Here is a 22,126-nt window from a genome sequence, read left to right on the forward strand (position 1 = left end):
CCAATATTATTCTGTTTGGCAAATTTTGCCCCCATTGAGGCAAGCTGAAGAACACCAAGTCCAAGTTGGTTAATTTTTCTTAGGAGATGTTGGGTTCTTTTCACCCTTTTAGGATGCTTTGACAAAAGATCTTGCAGGCCGTATGACTCGACTTCAACTTCTAGCTAAATTCCTCTCCTAGACTTGCAGTAGCTAGTCTTCATTGATAGTGTGGGGGTTGCAAGATGAATTTTTAGTGGTCTTATGGGAATGAGACCACTAATATTTTTGAACATTTACTTTTTTAAACCAATGAGCATTACCATATGTTTTGCCTTACCTCTTTGATTTCGTTTTATCTTATGCAACGACGAGATCTAAAGTTAGATTGTTTGACTAAAATAGAGATTGAAAATGGTGGAATGAATTTTCTTTTCAAAGTGTTTTATGGTTGCCCAACTTTTTACTAGAATTTTGTCTGTGTTGAGTTTACTTAGTTAAGACAAATAGGCCACATTGGACATTTATCACAAGAAGAATTCAGAGTTCGAAACCTTTTTTGCTAAATTTTTTATGAGTTTGACTAATGAGGGCGCTTAAGGCATTTATTAATGAACCATTTTAGAAAATTTTTAGTATTATTTTTATGAGAAATATTTAGCAGTTAAAAAATCAATTACTTTTTTTTTATCTTCCCATAAATACTTTCTAAAATACATTCTAAATTAATGCTTTTAGGGCATCTATTAGCATTTCACTTTTTTTTTTTTTTTTTAACCTATAGAAGCATAGGAGTTTAGCTAACCTAGTATAGGAGTACAAATACCTATACAAAAAATAAATAAATAAATAAATAAATTTAGAGATAATTACAATATGCTGCTAACACTCAAACCATTTCTCCCTTAGACTCCCAAATATTTTGTGCATGAGAAAATGTCAATTTAGCTACACAACCCTCAAAACACCTATACAAAACTTGAATGTGAGAAAACACATCTATTATATCATCATCATCCTAACATTCCATCTTTATAAAATACAATTGGTGTATGGCAGTATGTGGACGGATATGATTCCGCTTCTTTCACACAAAAAGCATGCTTTAAAAATTCAACACAAAGAAAGAATGCTACATGTATAGCATAGGTATAATAACACGTTAATTTTTTTTTTTTTAATCATGATAAAAAAATAATAAGGAAACAATTGCCAAATACTTTTTAAATAATAAATAGATAATCTTTGTATCCAATACCGTATCTTAATTATCTGACTCTGACAAGTTGCAATAGTCCGAAAAATTTTGTTACTATGAGTTCCTCTTTGAAGGACTGCACATTTGGCAAGGGATTGCCACTTCGAATAGTAATAAGTACTTGACAATTACAACATGAATAAAATATAGTTACAAAATTGGTTGTAACTTAAAACTATAACCTTACTCAATATATTTTTATTAAAGGTGAATTTTGACAAATCTACCATTGGATTACATCTTCTTATATTCTCTGTGCTCGTAAAAATTCTAGAAAAATAAAGATCAATAACTATGTCATCAATAAATTGTTTAAATTCTAATTTTTTGTAGTTTAAAATTATGTATAAAATATAAGTTTATAAATTATATAATAAATAATGTCTGATTGACAAAAAATTTGACATGTGTATTAAGAGCATAAATAACATGCAATTCAACGGTTAAATTTTCAAAATATATAATAATGTTTATTTTATTAAGGTTGTAACTTAAGATTACAACCAATTTTGTAACTAAATTTTATCCCTAAAACATTAAAAGATGAAATTTAGGCTCCTCTTCACGGCATTGCACAACACACCATGAAGGTGGAATTTAGTAGTACAAAATTGTTGGCATGGTTAAGAAACCTGCACCTATTCAACTGTCAACAAAGTAGTTTTACCGCTCAAAAACCAACAAAGAGGCACTTCCAATTTCTGTCTGCCATTTTTGACCATCAACCTTCTAAGGTAATGACATTCCTAAGTTCTTTCTGGTCTTTTTCTTTTTTTTTCTTTTTTTTTTTTTTTTTGGGTTTTGAGTTTTCATAGATGTATGATTACAGCTTCATCCAAGATAGCGAAGCAGGACTCCATCATTTCCTAGTACAAATCCTTTCCTGTTGTTGATAAACCTGCCACAGATAAATTAATAAACCATCAAGATCTTATAATGACTAATGAGGGTAAGGAGTTTAACCTAAAATTTTAAAATATCTTCTAGAATTCTTCAAAAAGAGTACAAAATCATATGCATTTATTTCTTGTTTGGTGCTATTCCAGATTTATTTGCTTTCCCCTTCATTTCTCTGCACATCATATATATATATATATATATATATATACATATATATTTATGTATAAAAATGGACTGAAAAGAATGGAGACCTTATAATTACATTGTAGAGATGGTAAGGGAGTAAGCATATGCATTAATATATATAAATATATATATGGGTTAAAGTTACACCGGGTATAAGAGTTACACCTTTTTTGGACCATTGATTTGTATTAGATCTAAGGGTGGAAAAACACTCATAAACATATCATTAATGTTCTCAAGAAATTAGTAATTTAAGGGATTAACTCTTCTTATTAAATGAAAAAAAAAAAAAAAAAAATCTCCAAATGGATTCATTAGACCCCAAATCTCTCTCTCTCTCTCTCTCTCTCTCTCTCTCTCTCTCTCTCTCCATTCACAAATGATTCATTAGACCCCAAATCAAAATTTTAATTGCTGACTTCTCTCTCTATTCTTAAACTTGAACCCAAAGTAGAAGACAAATTGATAAGTTTTTTTTTTTTTTTTTTTTTTTTGCCCAATTCAGAATACCAATATGTCATGATTTCTAAATTATACAGCAAAAAGTAATATTAAGTTGATCCTGGGAGTGTTCTAACTAAGGGCCAGCTTGAGGATTTTGAGTGCAATGGACAGAGTTTTAAATATTTGAGTGCTTTTAATGAAACAGATTTTGACCTTTTAAGGTAATTCAAATTTTTAAAGAACCATATGTCCTCTATGGAGATTTACCAAGAGAGAAAGCCCATATCATGGAGGATATTAAGCTTTAACTCTAGGGAGAGAGGAAAAAGATGATGACGGGGAAAGTGGAGAATTAATGCTGTTTTTTTTTTTTAATGACTTAAATTACTAATTTGAACATGAGTGTTTTTTCACCCTTTAGATCTAATACAAGTCAATGGTCCAAAAAAAGTTCAACTCTTGTAAAGTTACACTAGGTGTAACTAGAACCCAATCCATATATATATATATATATATATATATATAGGCAAGTTATTAAAGGGTTACACTCACTTCACTGAGTATAGATTGGCAGCAATATTATCAGCTGCTTTGTCACGGGTCCATGTCTTGCCACCGTTAGTAGTTCTTAGTAAGATCCCACTTCCCCCTGCCGCCCAAGCCTCTTCCTGCACAGAAAAATCATAAGGGGTCCGGACCAGGATTAAATTTCTAAGCTCACTTATAATGCAAACATTCTCAAACTTTAATGCAAATCCAGTTCTTTGTCACTAGGCCTCAACCTCAGTGCTTTGGAATGGGCCCCAACTAAATTTATTTTTTTTAAAGAAAAAAAGAGGGGTGGGGGGAGAGGTAGGGCTGTAATCGGTTCGGTTCGGTCGGTTTTTTTCTATCTAGCCAACCGAAACCGAAATTTTCGGTTTTTAGAAGTCTCATCCGAAACCGACCGAAATAGTTGAAAAACTGTCGGTTTCGGTTTGTTTCAGTTTCGGTTGGTTTTTCGGTCGGTTTCGGTTCCTTAACATTTATTTTCTAAGAAGGCAAACAAAGAAAAAAAACAAACCCAGAATATAAAAAAGAGAGAACAAATTGAAAAAATAAACAACCAAGCACATGGGTTTTTTCAAAACCTTAACTTTCTTTGCACATAAAAATTGAAAAAATAGCATTGATTCAATATTAAACAAACCCAGAATGGCAGAATATAAAAAAGAGAAGAAATTTAAAAAATAAACAACCAAGCACATGGGTTTTTTCAAAACCCTAACTTTCTTTGCACATAAAAATTGAAAAAATAGCATTGATTCAATATTAAACAAACCCAGAATGGCAGAATATAAAAAAGAGAAGAAATTTAAAAAATAAACAACCAAGCACATGGGTTTTTTCAAAACCCTAACTTTCTTTGCACATAAAAATTGAAAAAATAGCATTGATTCAATATTAAACAAACCCAGAATGGCAGAATATAAAAAAGAGAAGAAATTTAAAAAATAAACAACCAAGCACATGGGTTTTTTCAAAACCCTAACTTTCTTTGCACATAAAAATTGAAAAAATAGCATTGATTCAATATTAAACAAACCCAAAATGGCAGAATATAAAAAAGAGAGAGGAAACTATGGAGAAACTAAAGAGAGAGAGGGGGTCACCGTGAATATGAAAAGATTAGCCGGCGTTGGGAGCCCGGCGTGTGGAGACCAACGTGTAGAGGCCGTGGAGGATGGTGCAGGAAGGCCGATGTGTGGAGGCATGGAGCGATGAGAGAAGAGGAGGGGCTGAGGGCTGAACTCTTTGAAAGACAGAAAAAAAATTTTGAGAGAAAGAGTTGAGGAAGGGGGCGGCTGAACTGAAGAAAAGAAAAGAAAAGAATAAAAGAGGGGAGGGGTATTTCCGTCTTTATCTCATGCCCTAGGGTTTTAAAAAATTAAATAGCAAAAAAACACAAGCCCCCACGCGAAGGCTCGAACTTGGGATCATTAGCAAAACTACAACGTAGCATACCACTAAGCCACTAATCAGACACGTAACATAGTTACATAAATATATATATATTCGGTCGGTTCGGTTCGGTTTCGGATGAAAAAATCCAACACCGAAACCAAAACCGAAAATTTCGGTTTTTAAAAAATGAAACCGAAACCGAACCGAACCGAAACCAAACCGAAAATTTGGCAACGGTTCGATCGGTTTCAGTCGGTTTGTTCGGTTCGTCGGTTTTTTGCACACCCCTAGGGGGAGGGGAGACAACCATTCCCTGGAAGATCCTGCATAGACATGACCACAACAACACTAACATGCTGAGGAATCAATGCTTGAAGGTCCTAGACACGGATGTGGGGCAGCAGGTGTTCCCTCTGGTGGGTTCAACTAGAGTTTAACCTCAAGCCCACCAGGGTGGATTTCCTGATAAACCAACATTGTACCCTTGAGGTTTCAATCTCAAGATGTTGACCCAACCAAGTCATATAGGAGTAAGCCTTTGCCACTAGGCCTCAACCTCAGGGCATCAGCCATTTATGTGACTTTTGGTTGAGTTTACTGACTCTAATATCCTCACAGAGGTGAAAGATATATGTCACCCTAGCTTAAATGTGCCACCGTATTTATTTAGAGATTTCAAGAAAATGTTGTCCATCTGAATTTTGTGAGGATTACATAGTGCAATGGGAGCTTGTAAAAGAGAATGCTGTTTTAGCTAGCCAGCATCAAATCAATGCTTTCCAGTATGTAGAAGGTCGTAGGTAGATCTACGCAGCTAACAAGTTTGTTTTCTGCTGACACCAACATATGATGAAGCTGATATTATAGGGTTATTTAAATTTTTGCTAGAAAACAAATATTTCATGAAAAGAAAAATTCAAGACAGGAAAATTTGAAGGGAAAAATGCTTTTGATTAATGGCGTATAAAGATGCATACTTTATTAGCGCAATAAGGATTACTGAGAGTACTAAAGGGCAAGGATGCTTTACCAGTACAGTTACAAGATGAGGAAAAAGTTCTCTCGGAACAAACACATGGTACAATTCAGCTGTCTCTGGCAGATGAGTTCTATGAGGGGTTGTAGAGAGGAAAGGACAGTTGCAGGATTGTGGTTTTGGTTTAGAAAGTTGATACATAACCATCCATTTGTACATAGAATCTCTCATAAATCGTTTGTACATGAAGTAATGCTATATACAGCTTTCAAATGAAAGAAGGTACACCCGTTTCTGATCATCCATGACTTTATTAGAATTACTCTTCATTTGAAAAATATTGATTGCAAAGTAGATAATACAGACCATACTCTAATTTTATTTCAAGACATTGAAGATCTGCACATAATCATAACACCACCACCTAATGAGAAAATTGTTACCTCTGATCGGTACCCAATATCAAGAATGCCAAAACCCCGGCTTTGAACTGAAACTTCTTCAAACTCTTCTGTTACCTAAAAAAAATTAAAAATTGCTACATCCATCAATAAGCAATTAAAGGAGAAAGTGGAGGGGTGAAGTAGAACGACAAGCAAAGAATTGCATCAAAATCAATGTACCAGAGACCCATATAAAGAATATAACATTCAATGACACAATATAACATTCAATGACACAAACTTGACAGCTGGAAAAAAATAGTAAATGTACATAAATGATGTAGAACAGACAAGCCAGAGCTGATAATTTGCAATGGAAGAAATTCAGAAAGTGAAAAGGCACCAATAGAAATCCTCCAGTAGCAGAATAGCGTGAAATTTGGTAACCTTAAGGGAAATGATGTGTGGGGAATAATTCATCGTCTTACAGTTGTACCTTATGCCCCGCTTTTTGGCCAAATTCCTATGTTTAGGCCTCCATTTTTTTATGGTAACGTTTCCTCCTCCTGATTTTGATTTTAAAAGATAGAATAAGTTTCTGTCAGTTCTAAGATGTTTCCCAGAGTTTGTAGTATTACTTCTGGTAATTTTCTCAATTTTCAGTTTTTGGGAAAATTTCCTTTTATTTCTGCTTAATTCCATGCCTAGCACACCATAGTAGTAGACATTTTCTACTTCTTGTGACTATCTCACTGCATCAATAAAGCACACCATAGTATATGCCACGTCCATGAATTATATCATTCTAGAATGATGAACAACAGTGTATATCGATAATAATCACATAGAACTCTCTAAACGTCTAAGCAATAAATCAAACCCCCTATTAAACTTCCATCACTCTCCTTGTGATAGAAGTTTCCAAGTATGATATTTTAGCTATTAAGGAATTCGTGCTAACTCCAAGTCCTGGTCCTGTGCCAATATAAATAAGGCCTGTGTCCAAAAAGCACACTCAGTAATATGGCTCCATCCCCCTATGTCCCTGGCATTTAGAGTGCATTTAGAGTAAGATATCTCCAGTAATTCTATAATCAGACAGCCGTGCAGCCTAGGAAAAGTACAAAGAGAATAGCATAAAGAAAACTCACCAGTTGTACTTGGAGTTATTTTTTTGGTACTTCGCAGAACAAGACACATACACACTCTCTCTCTTATTTTTAAAGTTGACAAAGTGACAAAGACATTCGTAACCAAAATCAAACAGAATAGTTATCAAAATTACCTCTGCTTTTGTATTTTCACCTTTATGCCCTCAGAGACAAATCACTAAATGGATAAGGATAAGCTCCTTTGCCTTTTCCTAGTGGCAACTTGCTTGTTCATAGAAATTAAATCTTCACTTTCCCATCTTGTTAGTCAACTGAACCTTTTTTCCTCCAGAAAGTAATCATCTTTTTTCAACTCAAAATTCCATTTCCCTCCTATAAACTAGAAATTTCTAATAAAAATACATCCCCACTGATGTCCATACAACATAACCAGAGCGATGCAGCCGAATAAGGCTACATCAAATAAAATATGACAGCAATAGAAAATCACCACATGCACACAAATAAAATTTCTTATCTAAAATATATTAGACAACTTAACGAAAGAGATATCCCCACATTACTTACCCCTGTGCCTTTGCTAAGATAAAGTCCCCCTCCACGAACTAGAAGCCAAAGACCACCATCAGCTCTCCATCCCATGTTCTGAATTCTCCTTGCAACTGCTCTGTTATGTGGCTGCCAGAACGGCTGAAAATTTCAAAAAGCAATGATTATCTATCTGAGTGCACTTCCTTAAATGAAACTTGAAGCTCAGTACTCATTTACATAAATAGCCACAGAACACAATAAATTAACTATGACTTACACAGGCAACTAATGAAAGGAAATCAATGACAACTTTTTTATTTTAGGTAAAAATAAAATGGGATGAATGGATATATATATACAATATCATAACTACTCACCTACTCTCATGTGGATGACTGACATACAATAGGTACTTGATATATATGTGTGTGTGTGTGTGTGGTTGTGCTTCACAACGACTTTGGGCTCATTGGGTCTAAACCCAAAATTAATTTGTATTCTTTCTTGGGCTTAGCCCACAATGGGAGGTCCCAGAAGAGGTTTGTCTAACGGTGGATGGTTTAAGACAAAGATACGGAGTTTGTTTGCTTAAATATGGCTGTTCGAGGTGGATATCAAACAGCTGTGGTCCCCCCTTTGGGTGTCCAAGCTATATCACCTTACCCCATGATGGTGTTCTAAGCTCTCACTTTTCCCTCATCTTTCTCTCCCCTGAACTAAGTTCCACTTTCGTTTTCTTTCCCCTTGGTTTATTTTCATAGGCTTGCTTTAGTGTGTCTGTCATGATGAGAGAATATTCTGCACGTACGTGGGTCCCTTCACTTATAGGTTTTGGGTGGCTTCTTGAGTCTGGATTACTGTTTTAGCATGTCTAATCATGCATTAGGGATGGGACCCACAAACCTGCCATTGAAATAATTTTTTAGTAACTTGTGCCCAACGCCGAATCCTATGCTCGGCAGGCAAATTACCCCAACACACTACTTTCCCTCCTTAGGGATACTAGGATTTGATCGGATATGCTTGCCAAGGACATGTAGGTCTACGTTGCAGCTTGGTGACCATTAAGTTTGGGCCGAACCTAAACTTAATGGTGCCAAGCTTGGGCCTAGTATGGGCCGAATTTTTGCCCTAATACAATAGCCCCCCATAATCCCATCTCCCATACGTGGTGAGGGGATCGTGGTTCTGTTCCCAGCATCTTAGGACATGTGTCACTGTAATCATCATGTCTCAATGACATCAACCATCAGGTAATTAATGCACCGGAATCGACAGCTAGTCTCCTCGCACGTGTCTTAATAGCTGTCAATGGATCAACAGCCAAAATCAATTGCCTGTTGGGCTCCCGAGGCACGTGGAACTTGAGGGGCAAAGTGGGCTGTAATTTTCCCAGCCACTTCCCTAATTTCTCCCTTATAAATAACCTTTTTAAGGCCCTGGCCTTATTTCTTCCATTTCTTCTCCTCTGAGCTCCTCACTCTTTTGCCAACTTTCTCTTTCACCCCACTTATAGAGAGATCTTCCCGAACCTACTCACCTTTCTTCCTTGTAAGTACACTTTGCCCCCTCTCTTTTTTCAATTTACGGTAGCCATGAGTAAATTTGCTAGGTTAGTAAACGCTCATGAGGCTTTGACGGCCTTTAAGGCCAAATACCATATTCCTAATGACATAGCATTGAGTATTGTCATCAGGATTCCACAGCCGACCAAAGGGTACCAAGGACCATTTTTGTCCTTTTAATAGCTGTTATAAAGGGTGGGGTTAGGTTTCCTCTTATCCCTCTTCTAATTAACCTCTTAAGGTTTTATAGGCTTTGTCCCAATAAGTTCTCGCCGAACTTATTCCGAGTAGTAGGGTGTGTTGATGAGCTCAATAGAAAATTCGACCTAAAGCTCACCCACCACAACATAAACTGTGTACAATTGTTGTGGTAGTCCGTCCACAAACTACTATTTTAAGACTCGCAAAGGACGGGTAAGGCTTATATCATGCCTGCCTAATTCCAACAAGAATTATCATGGTTTTAAAAAACGGACTAGACCGGACCAGCCAGTGCAACCAGTTCAACTGGGAACCGCCGGTCTGGTAAAAATGCCCAAAACCGGTCAAAAATAGGGTTAAACCGAGAACCGGAGGCAAAAACAGTTTTGCCTCCAGTCCAGTTTTTAAAACCATGAGAATTATCATAGGGAATTCTTGAAGATCACTAGGAACTAGCACGTCAGAGAAATCCCATGTCTAACCTCCTCAAACAAACTAGGTCTACGGAATTCTTTTTGAGGCCCTGGCCTTATTTCTTCTGTTTCTTCTCCTCTGACCTCCTCACTCTTTTGCCAACTTTCTCTTTCACCCCGCTTATAGAGAGATCTTCCCGAGCCTACTCGCCTTTCTTTCTTGTAAGTACACTTTGCCTCTTCTCTTCTTTCAATTTAGCGTAACCATGAGTAAATTTGTTAGGCTAGTAAACGCTCCTGAGGCTTTGACAGCCTTTAAGGCCAAATACCATAATCCTAATGACGTAGCATTGAGCATTGTCATTAGGATTCCATAGCCGACCAGAGGGTACCAGGGACCTTTTTGTCCCTTTAATAGCTGTTATAAAGGGTGGGTTTAGGTTTCCTCTCAGCCCTCTTCTGATTAACCTCTTAAGGTTTTATAGGCTCTGTCCCAATAAGTGCTCGCCAAACTTATTCTGAGTAGTGCGGTGTGTTAATGAGCTCAATAGAAAATTCGACCTAAAACTCACCCAGTACAACATAAACATTGTACAATTGTTGTGGTAGTCCATCCACAAACTACTATTTTAAGACCCGCAAAGGACGGGTAAGGCTTACATCATGCCTGCCTAATTCCAGCAAGAATTATTATAGTTTTAAAAACCGCACCCAACCGGACCGGCCAGTGCGACCAGTTCAACTGGGAACCGCCGATCTAGTAAAAATGCCCAAAATCGGTTAAAAACCGGGTTAAACCGAGAACCAGAGGCAAAAATGATTTTGCCTCCGGTCCAGTTTTTTAAAACCATGAGAATTATCATAGGGAATTCTTGAAGATCACTACGAACTAGCAGGCCGGGGAAATCCCATGTCTAACTTCCTCAAACAAACCAAGTCCGTGAAGCATGAGTCATTTTACACCTATGAAGTGTTCTGTCATCCATTCATCATATTTGTGTCTTGCCTACTCTGATTTTCTTTGTTTTTCTTCAAACCCCAACTTCATGAAGCAAAATCTGAGGTTTGTGGAAGTACACGATCTCAATCAGATTCTTCGATCCGAGATCTACGTTCATTCAAACGGTCACAATCAGCTTCGCACGGCACACTTGATCCTCAGATATAAACCTTTGTACGGGGATTTCTAGGATCCGCATTGAGGGCAGATCATCCAGTCCTCTCCTATGTCAACGTTCAGCTTAAAGGATTTTTGCCGAACTTACAAACATACAAGGCTCGGCAAGCTGGTCCTCATCAACATAGAAGGGACTCACCTCCACCCTTAACAAACACTTCAGCTCATCAATACTTTTCCACCAAGGAACCCGAGGCCACCGAAGAGCCCTAGACCGAGGAAATGGTGGTCCAAAGAAGGACCTTGGTGGTAGATGACTCCTTGACTACCCCACGAAGGGGTTCAGGGCAGGTCCCTCCAGTCGTAGTCCTGCCCATTGTTATTAAAGCCATTTTGTTCTAGCCGGAACAGTTGGAATATCTCATACTGGTACGCAATCTGGAACGGAAATACCACCCATTCCACCTTGGGTCCAATTCCAACGTGTGTCGGGTCATTCCGATCAATTTTGGCTAAAATGTAAGTTTTGGCCAGTACCAGCTTTTAGAAGAAAAGAGAAAAATCCCTAAACTAACAAACGCATCAGCACAATATGTCGCCATTGAGCACCAATCGCCTGAAGAACAAACCCAACCATCGCAAACAACTCAAAGGTCAACCCTTCTTCTTCTTCTTCTTAGACTCTCTGCCTCTTCGTCTTAGTCTTTTTCTTAAGTTTTTTCTTTGTTTCATCATTATGTTTGCCTTTTAGCTTGCTGACCCCACCCGTGACAAAGCATTGGAAAGGACAAAACTCAAAAGGATGACAAGAGAGTTTAAAAGTTTCAAACTTATTTATTGAATCTTTATATATATACACACACACTTAATTGTGTTGTTTTTAATCGTTGTTATTCATTATCTAAGTACATATTTATGTTTTAATATCCTAAAAAAGTAATTGTTATGCAATGACTAAATGATTTGTATTATTTGAGATTTACTTCTTTGGATAGATAATTTTATGTTGTATCTTGTATAAGAATATATATATATATATATATATATATATTATTTTTAATTTTTTTTAGGAACCTTGAAACGGTACACTAAAATATGCCAGTACAGAAATATTATATTCCACTAGACAAACCAAAACGGAGTCCGGAATGGTATTCATAACATTGGTCCCACTCCTGCCCACCATGGTGGTCACCTCGCCAAGCAACTGTCCAGGCAAGAGGCCCCAAATGGAGGCAAGCCAAGGAAGCCAAATAACTGCCATTCCAAAGGAGCGACAACCTTAGTCTGAAGTACAGCCCATCCCTCCCACTCAAGGGGGACAAAGGGAGGAGACACCCCCTCCACCTTACACTCATGAATTCAAGCTGCGTAAGGGCCCACTCCCCTCTAACGAGAGTACTTGCTAGTGGAGGAAAGGTGTAGGGGGTGGGTCGCCGACAGCCTCGGCAAGGCCTTACTTACGCCAACAAACATAGACGTCCTGCTAGCCATGGAGAGACACACCATGGTGGTAAGTAGCAAGGACTTGACCTCCCCTATTTTTCTTTATCTACAATCTTCTACTATCCTTGTCATTCGAGTCTTCTTTGTTTTGCTAGCAAGCTTGCCAGGGGGTTCATGCACTTGAGGCTTGCCTAAAAAAGGCAGCCAAGGACCGTGAAAAGGAAACTGCTCTCAGGTAGGTGTTGGAGAGCAAACTCCAGAGCCAAGTGGGCTAAGGCCACCGGGCCGAAATGGCTTAGGTAGTGGCTGAAAGAGGGTGGATTCCCCAATGAAGAGGGCCGAGGAGGTTGATACGAAACTAGCTGAGGCTTTGAACCTGGTCACAGGTAGATCAGCTGAGATGGAGGCGATGAAAAAGCGCCATGCAGAGGACAAGCAAAAGTTCTATGATATGGGCTTTTTTGACGTCAAGGACTCCTTATTGACGTGGTCGCCAAGCACAGTTGGGTGGCCACCTTGGATGCCATCAAAGTGCCACTCAACTCCCCCTTTCGTGTCGTGGAGAGAATCCCTTATCCCGCTGAATTGGTAGGGAACAAAAGTGGGGCTTTAGGATCATCAACCCAATTGCCCACAAAGGGGGTTCCAATTGCCAAGGAGCTGGGTAGCTCAGATATGGAGGAATTTTTCCTCGACATGGAGGTCCAAACTATTGCAGCTCAGACTAATGTTATGGAAGTCGAAGATGCCCCTCCCGTCTAGCTGGTGTCCCTACGGTGGAGATCCCCCTCTACCCCCAACGCCCCAGTTGTAATGCCTCTCCCAACTCTCAGTGGTCCCGAGGCCAATCCCCCTCCCATGTCAAATGTAACCAGGGAGGGGCCATAGACCTAGAGAGCCTTTTCTCCATTCCTTTTTTTTGTAATAGTTTACTTCCATCAATGAAAAGTACTTTTACCTTATTTACTAAGTGTTGTTGCTCACTCTCCTTTTTATACCTGTTTTTCTTATCTTGATAAAATAACAAAAAGTGCCGGTTTGTGGGATATAACAATGTTGTCGAGCGTAATTAACCAATGTACGATATAACTCCGTTATCTATTCTAACAACGAACTCTATCACATACCAAGAATAGAATCATGTTTGATTGAACAAGTTACTTAGTTTCCCTCTCTTTGGTGACCGAGGTTAGGTTGAAGCAAAGCTTATGTCCTTTACTTATTTTAGGTGAAGACATGGTCTAGTGCCTTTGAACCCTTAGAAGAGGAGAGAGCCTTAGGTTTTCACCTTGTCAGTGACCGAGGTCAGGCTGAGGCAAGGTTTCTGTCCTTAGCTTATCTTAGGCAAAGACATGGTCTAGTACCTTTGGATCCATAGAAGAGGAGAGCCTTAGGTTTTCACCTTGTTAGTGACTAAGGTCAGGCTAAGGCAAGGTTTCTATGCTTAGCTTATTTTAGGTAAAGACATGGTCTAGTACCTTTGGATCTGTAGACGAGGAGAGTCATAGGTTTTCACCTTGTCAGTGACCGAGGTCAGGCTAATGCAACGTTTCTATCCTTAGCTTATTTTAGGCAAAGACATGGTCTTTAGGCTTGTTGGGCCTAAGCTCCAAATTAATTTGTGTTCTTTCTTGGGCTTAGCCCACAACAGGAGGTCCCAAAAGAGGTTTGGCTAATGGTTGATGGTTTAAGACAAAGATATGGAGTTTGTTAGCCTGAAATATAGCTGTCTGAGGTGGATATCATGCAGTCGAGGTCCCCCCTTTAGGTGTCCAAGCTAGATCACCTTACCCAAAATGGCATTCTAGGCTCTCACTTTTCCCTCGTGTTTCTCTCCCCTAACCTAAATTCCACCCTCGCTTTCTTTTTTTTCCCCTTGGTTTATTTTTATAGGCTTGCTTTAGTAGGTCTGTCATTATGAGAGAATATTTCACACGTACATGGGTCCCTCCACTTATAGGGTTTGGGTGGCTTCCTAAGTCCAAGTCACTGTTTTAACATGTCTAATCATGCATTAGAGATGGGACCCACAAACCTGTCATTGAAATGATTTTATAGTAACTTGTGCCCGACACCAAATCCTGTACTCGATAGGTGGATTCCCCCAACGCACTACTTTTCCTCCTCAGGGATAGTGGGATTTGTTCGGATATGCTTGCCAGGGACATGTAAGTTTGCGCTTCAGCTTGGTGAACATTAAGTTTTGGCCTACTCTATACTTATTGGTGCCCGGCTTGGGCCACTACAGGCCAAATCTTTGCCCTCCTACAATATATATATACACACACTTCGACCGAGCAAAGTGCCTTTCTGGTTCTAAAAAGCAGAGTAGGCATTCGTTTGTTGTTCTCTTCCCGCCATGAGAAAGAGGCACTAAAGAGGTATGCCAAGCAGGATATACATATTTATATGTACAACAACAAAGAAAACCACCATTCCTTGATGATCTTTTCATAAGATTCAAAACTTCTACTAACAAATCTACAATCAAAGCAATTCCTACACATGGTTCACTTATCTTCACCTTGCAAGTAATAATATATTGGGTAAGCTAATCCTAATATATGGTATTAAGATACAGTGATCATGCCTTAATTAAATTCTCAAACCGATGATGTCCCACAATCATACAAAAGGAATTCCACCTGTATGCCACTAATTGAATAACTAATTCCGCATATTGTGGTTTGTTAACACTAAAAGAAGCGTTTTCAAAACCTACTTCAGAGGAAGCTTTACATTTAGGTAGTAAATGGTGAATAAAGACATCAACAACAACAACAACCAAAAAAAAACCCTTGCTTTTAGATGGAAGGCACATATTTCAAATATGTTATAATAAGTATGAAGTTTTATTAAAAAAGGAAAAGTACTTTGTGTTCATTATGATGAAAATAAAGTATTTAGAGAATAGTGTTAGAATTATGGTTAAGTGACTAAATTCACTATTTCCTAATAGTTTAAACTTTTAGGACAATCAGTAATTTAACATGATATCAGAGCAAGAGATCCTGAGTTTGATCTCTGTCTTCACTCTACCTCCCATTTAAAATGTTAAAAATCCCACGTGTTGGGTCTCACCTATTAAAAGGGAGAGAGTGTTAGAATTATGGTTAAATGAGTAAATTCACTATTTCATGATAGCTTAAACTTTTGGGACAATTGATAATTTAACAAATAGAAACAATTATGTTGAAGGTCCTAAAGAGATACTCATAAGATCAACATCCTAGAACCAAGTAAAATAAAGATGTACTGAAGTTATAATGAGCTATTAAGTACAGTTTACATTGCATCTCAACACAAATAATTGCAGAAATTTCACAGAGAAAACATAATTAAAATATACAACAACAACAAAGTCTTAGTCCTAAATTTGTTGGAATCGGCTATGGATCATCAACCGATTAGTCAAGGTCAGCCACATGCATTCTTTTCCTCCATTCTATTCTATCCAAAGTCATAATCTTTGTTATTTTAACATAATTAAAATATAGTCACCTAAAAATGTGAGACCAAATTTGCATATGCAATACTGATTTTTTAATAGAACAAAATAGTAACGTACTCCTAGTGAAAAGTTGCAATGAGCTTTATTGATAATAATTTGGTGCGTCTAAATATCTTATTTTATGCTTGTGGTACACTCCCATATCTTGCAGACCTTACATTGGGACTAGGATTGGTTGGTTTGTTATATGGGGTTATTTTTCATCGAAAACCTATTTGGCTCACCTTAGTGCAATTTGGATTTGTGTAAATACACAAATATATGTACTGTACACCTCACGACATATGTGAAATATGTATGTATACAAAACTGATCAATGCCAACTCCAAACCCCACCCCCCTTTTTTTCTCTCCATTAATTATTTTGTTTAGTCAAATCCTTTTTCTGAATTCAATGGTTTCCTGCCATACAAATATTTTCAGCTATGAAAAAGGCTGAGAGACATGAACCAGTTAAAGTGATAAGTTACTGTAGTTATTATATGGTATACAGTTGCCAAGATAATTTAATATATCAAAATTTGAGGTGAGGATCTAAATAGAATTTCTAAGTACAATTTGACTCAAATGAAACTAAAATTTCAACTCGACTAATTGAATTTTTAATGTGATCAGTCAAAATAACTCAATTGCATCTTCACAAAGTAAGAGAAGAGTATGTGTCCCTATGTAAATGACTCAGCCAATTGAATTTTTATCGTTTTATTCCAGTTTGTAACAAATCCCCTCTAAAGTTATGCTCTTCTTGCATTAAACCAATTCATACAACCTCAGATAATAATGCTAAATACGAATGGGCAACAACATTGCTGCTCACTTGGACAAGTACTGCACTGAATGAAACAACTCATTGGAGTTTCATCACATATTACACTCAAGACTAGGAATATTTATCAAGATGTTCATGTTTCTAACAGTGAATACAAAAGAAAAAAATACTCCTTGGAATGCATCTGATTTGGGTTTAAAAGCAGGCAAGCCTCATGTAACAGCATTACGTAAAGAGTAGGAAAGCCCAATGGCATCAGAACAGAGAAGGACCTCACCTGCCCAGGCTCCCATGTAAGATAGAAGTTACCACGGCTTGAGACAGCAACATACCTTCCATCTGGAGAGCGATTCACAGTATTAAAAGTTCCTGTGTAATAGCTTGCACCACTAATACCACTAGAAACCGTTCTGAAAAGGAAAGGAAGACAATGTGAACATCTTACCTGTCCAAACTAAAGCCATTCTATTAACTTTTCTACCAGTATAACAAGACACAAAAATTAATTTGATTTGGCCAATTGCTCATGTCCACAATCAAATCTACTATTAATGATGTGGATTAAAAGTTATCAATTTTCAAGCACAGAAACTTACACTCTCAAACCCAAAAACCCAAAAACCCAGTATACCTAATGATGCTCTTACACAAACACACCAAACAAAAAAATTTCTTCCACCTCTTGTAGAATACACAAATACTTATGCTACCAACCATATTTATAGGATCATCACAGCTCTTAATTTCACTTCTCATGACTCAACAAATCTCTTCATCCAATCATGAAGAGGTGTCTTTACAAGTATCCCTTTGAATACCCACTTGCACCCATTTATGGTGGCAGTGCCTCATTATGTTCTCAATGTGAGACATGACTTGAACTCTTTCAATTCAAGCAATGCTTGAAATCTTTTACCGGTAAGTTACACACTCACTTTATGGGTCTTGAACCCAGAATTTCACCCTTTTAGCTTGCTCTTACAAAAGGAGGAGTTAATACATAAGCTAGAATCACTCCCCAGCAATGCTTGAATTTCTTCGAACTTAGCTCCTACATCATATCAATTACATTCTTCACAAATCTCACTTGCTTTCATCCATCACTATTTTTCTTTTATGGGTGATTTTAACCAAATGCTCCTTTCTATCTTTTGCTCCACCATGCACTCCACCTCTAACTGCATCACCAGTTAACTTGTGCAAATTCTTGGAAGGCTTCTCTTATTTCATTACAACCAAAGAACCTTTACTAACTTTTATAATCAGAGAATCCAATCAATTTAAAGAAATAAAATTCCTTCAAAGTTCTAGCACATGTCGCAATTTACCAAAAGTCTTACAATCCTATCAAACATCTCAATATTCACGATAGTTATCCCTACAGTTTTACATTCTACATTATAAGCCTGATAACATGACCTTCATCAGTCATCACAAGTCTTGTATATATTAAACCAATTTCTATTCCAATACATATAAAAGGATGGAAACGTTTGTACTTATCCAAGGGAGGTAGAGTCACTTTAATTAAAAGCACTCTATCTAATTTGCCCACTTATTTTCTATCTCTATTTCCTATTCCTGCAGCTGTGGCTAACCAAATTGAGAAACTTCAGAGAAATTTCTTATGGGGTGGCATTGGAGATGAACCAAAATTCCATTTGGTTAAATGGGCTACTGTTTGCAGTCCCATTACTTCAGGTGGCTTGGGGATAAGGAAGGTAAGACTTTTTAATGAAGCTTTGCTTGGGAAGTGGCTATGGAGATTTGGGATGGAGAGGGCTGCCCTTTGGAGGCAAGTGATGGAGGTGAAATATGGCAATGAATGGGGTGGCTGGTGTACTAGGCCTATTAATGGTCCATATGGTGTTGGCTTGTGGAAATATATTAGTCGGGGATGGCCTTCTTTTTCTCGCCACATTCTATATGATATTGGGGATGGGTCTAGGGTGAAATTTTGGCAAGACCATTGGTGTGGTGAGACTTCTTTTGCAATCAACTATCTTGAATTGTTTAGAGTTTGCCGAGACAAGGAGGTTAGTGTGGCTGAGCTTATGAAGCTTGATAATGGAGTCCTTTTTTGGGATGTAAGTTTCTTTAGGGGTGTGCATGCTCGGGAATTAGAGGCACTGGCTGGTTTCATGGATACCATTTATGGTGCTTCGGTGAAAGGGTTTGGTGAGGATAAGATGTGCTAGAAACTTGATAGAGAGAAGGGCTTCCTAGTTAAAGACTATTATAGTCTCTTAGTGGGCTCCAATGACTATTGCTTTCCTTGGAAAAGTATTTGGAAACAGAAGATTCCTTCTCAAGTAGCTTTCTTTGTTTGGACTGCTGCTTTGGGAAGTGCTTAACGATTGACAATTTACGAAAAAGGAAGGTTTTGATATTGGATTGGTGCTACATGTGCAAGTGTAATGGTGAATTGGTTGATCATCTTTTTCTTCATTGTCCGGTTGCAATGGATATGTGGGCTATGGTGTTCGGATTGTTTGTAGTGAGCTGGGCTATGCCGCAATATGTAGTGGGGCTTTTAGCATGTTGGCATGGCAAATTTGGTTGTCATCAAAATGGGTATATATTGTTGATTAGAGAGCGAAATAGTAGGTGCTTTGAAGGTAAGGAGAGATCAAGATCAGATTTGACGCTATTTTTCTTTAGAACTTTATGGATTGGTTAGCTGCATTGCGGAACCAATCATTTTTATCTTTTCTTGATTTCCTAGATTCTTGTAATTTTTGTTCTTGATTGTTTGCCCCCTTGTACACTCCCTGTGTACAATGGTGCTCCCCTTTTTGATATCAATAAACTTATTACTTATTAAAAAAAGGAAAGGCATAATTTCAACAAAAAAAAAAAAAAAAGCACGAATTATTTTAGTTAAAAGCATGAGTTTGTTGACCAAAAGAACATCACCACTATAATCAACATCCTTACTACTGTTGCAGCAATTATTGTATCAGAACCAGATTTTGACATTTGTCTGTCAAAATTCTTTCTAAATGACATACCTATTAAGAGTATACAGTTTATTACAGGATTTAACCTTTAATTTAAACCCTCCAAATGAAAGCAGCTTAAACAGTTAGACTATCTTATATTATAGCAGAAACACACCTATTAAGAGTAGCTGACACTGTTTCCTGAACTGCAGCCCTCCAGTTGTAGCCTCTATTTGAAGTAACATATATTGCACCTTCGTCAGTCACCATTTCTGCACTCTTCTCTCCAGTTGCTTTTATGTATACCTGCATATGTTATAACGAAGTCACCTACACAAACTTTGGTTTCCCTTAGAAATAGAAGAGGAAGAGGAAGAGGAAGAGGATTTACGATATCACCAGGAAGTTGAGAGCTTAGAGGTATCCTTTCCCAGGTGTCTCCGGCATCGGAAGTGTACAAAAGAATAGCAGGTTTGCCAACAATCCATCCCTCCTTTCCTTTGAAGCTGATGGAATTGAATCTGTAGTTGAAATCTTCATCTTCGGCTGAGGGAATGGAACGCGGAACCCAAGTGTTTCCACCATTTTTGGTCTCCAAAATGGTTTGGCGAGTCCCCAGTACAAAACCTAAGAACACAACGTCAACAACAACAACAACAACAAAAAATGTAACTAAATGGGAATTTAAACAATAAGAGAGAAGTAGGAACCGTGATTAAAGTCGTCAGGGACGAAAGCGATATCGAGAAGGACGACGCCAGGGTCGATGGGGAGATACACTCTTTCCCAATCGGAAAGAGAGTCTTCTTCATCTTGGGACTTTGCTGCTGCTGCTGCTTCTGGTACTAGTAGACGTAGTAGTAGAGATATTGAAACAGAAGAGGCTGCCATATTTGTTTGGGATATGAATTGTCTCCGATTCAAACAAGATTGTATTCGTATTTGCTTCGGCTTTTGCATTTGCTTTTGTTGGTTTGTGATAGTGCTGCTCGGAGGCTTTAGGATTAGGAGCTGCTCGCTCACTTGCAACAGACTCTTTGCCATTCTTTCCTTTTCTGTTTTAACTGATCTTCGCGGATACTATAGAATAATACTCTCTTTCTTTCTTTCTTTCTACTTTCTACTCGATAGGATAGACCTCCGCTCTTCTTCTTCCTTTTTGTGTGTCTGTGAGTTGCTTACCAATACGTGGTCGTTTCTTTTCCCAGTATTACATTTCACAACTCTCATCACTTCCCTTAAAAATAAAATAAAATTTTATTTCACACTCATGCTTAGCGGTTTTTCTATTGTTTTTTAAATATTACTTTCTATTAACCTCAATTCTAGGTTTATGCATTTTACAATCGTTGAAAAACTTACAAGTGTGATGAGATAAGATGTGCTAAAATAAAATTTTTAATATACCCACAAACGCATAAATCTCATTACATTTCTAGGTTTTTCAATGATTCATTGAAAAAAATGCATAAATATCATTGACAAATGTATAAACTCTGAATTGATATGAATGGAAATCTGAATTTAATATTAAGGAAAAACAAAAATTCCCACTAAAACACAAAATTCAACGGTGAATGCACTCCTATGAAGTTTTGTGGCAACACTTTTTGGTAATTGAACCAAACATCATAATCACTTGCTAACTCAAGCATGTCTGATTCTTCAATCTCAATATCACCTTTCTTATTCTCTATCAAATAAAAAACATAAGCAAACATCACAATTATTGTTAAAAATTTGTGCTTTTTTTAAAAGGAAAAGGAAAATTGAGGGACCTCAAAGTAAGTGGGATGGAGGATGAGTGGGAATCAGGTTTTTTTTTTTTTTTTTTGTCCTTGCTTGCAACTCTTCTTTAAATTAAATCCAAAAAAAAAAAAAAGTACTCATTTGATGATGAACACATGATATGTAGGATAACATGATGAATATGTGTTGGTTAATGCTGCTTTGTATGATGATATGATATGACATGCTTGTTGCCTTGGTGATGATATGATAATGCTTGTTGCCCTATGTGATATGAGGTGTTATGCTATATGTACACTATGCTTAGATGAATGCTAGGACACATGTATGATGAGATGAATGTATACCATACCTAGAACATTAGGATGTGTATGAGATGCTATATGTTCATGTATGATGAGATGTTATATGGCATGCTTAGATGAATGCTAAGGTGTATGATTAGATGTATGTTAGGATAGAACTAGAGTAAGTGTGCGTGATAAGAAAACATATTAGAACCACAGGTTAGGCAGATTTAGATGTTCAATACCTTCTCATCTCTTTAACTTGATATATGATATACTGGACTCAATTAAGTAGCACAATAAATTTTTTTTTTAAGGACAAGTATAACAACTTGTTCAAATCAAATAAAAGCACAAATTTTAATTATATATATATATAACTTATTTTAAACCAACATGTATATGTTTTGTAC

The 22,126-nt window shown here is 37.3% G+C and overlaps 1 protein-coding gene across 1 annotated transcript; it reads right to left on the reverse strand.

Annotated features, from left to right (window-relative positions):
• Positions 1-1,781: 1,781 nt before the first annotated feature.
• LOC115981927 (photosystem II stability/assembly factor HCF136, chloroplastic) lies at positions 1,782-20,738 on the reverse strand. Its single transcript, XM_031104366.1, has 8 exons — positions 20,388-20,738; positions 20,069-20,304; positions 19,853-19,983; positions 17,013-17,145; positions 7,750-7,872; positions 6,131-6,205; positions 3,320-3,435; positions 1,782-2,135 (listed from the first exon to the last, which is right to left on the reverse strand). The coding sequence occupies exons 1-8, from the start codon at positions 20,719-20,721 to the stop codon at positions 2,069-2,071; spliced, it is 1,215 nt and encodes a 404-aa protein (XP_030960226.1). The 5' UTR covers positions 20,722-20,738; the 3' UTR covers positions 1,782-2,068.
• Between the last annotated feature and the right edge of the window lie 1,388 nt (positions 20,739-22,126).

This window comes from Quercus lobata, chromosome 3, assembly GCF_001633185.2.
Source record: "Quercus lobata isolate SW786 chromosome 3, ValleyOak3.0 Primary Assembly, whole genome shotgun sequence".
Taxonomy (NCBI): domain Eukaryota; kingdom Viridiplantae; phylum Streptophyta; class Magnoliopsida; order Fagales; family Fagaceae; genus Quercus; species Quercus lobata.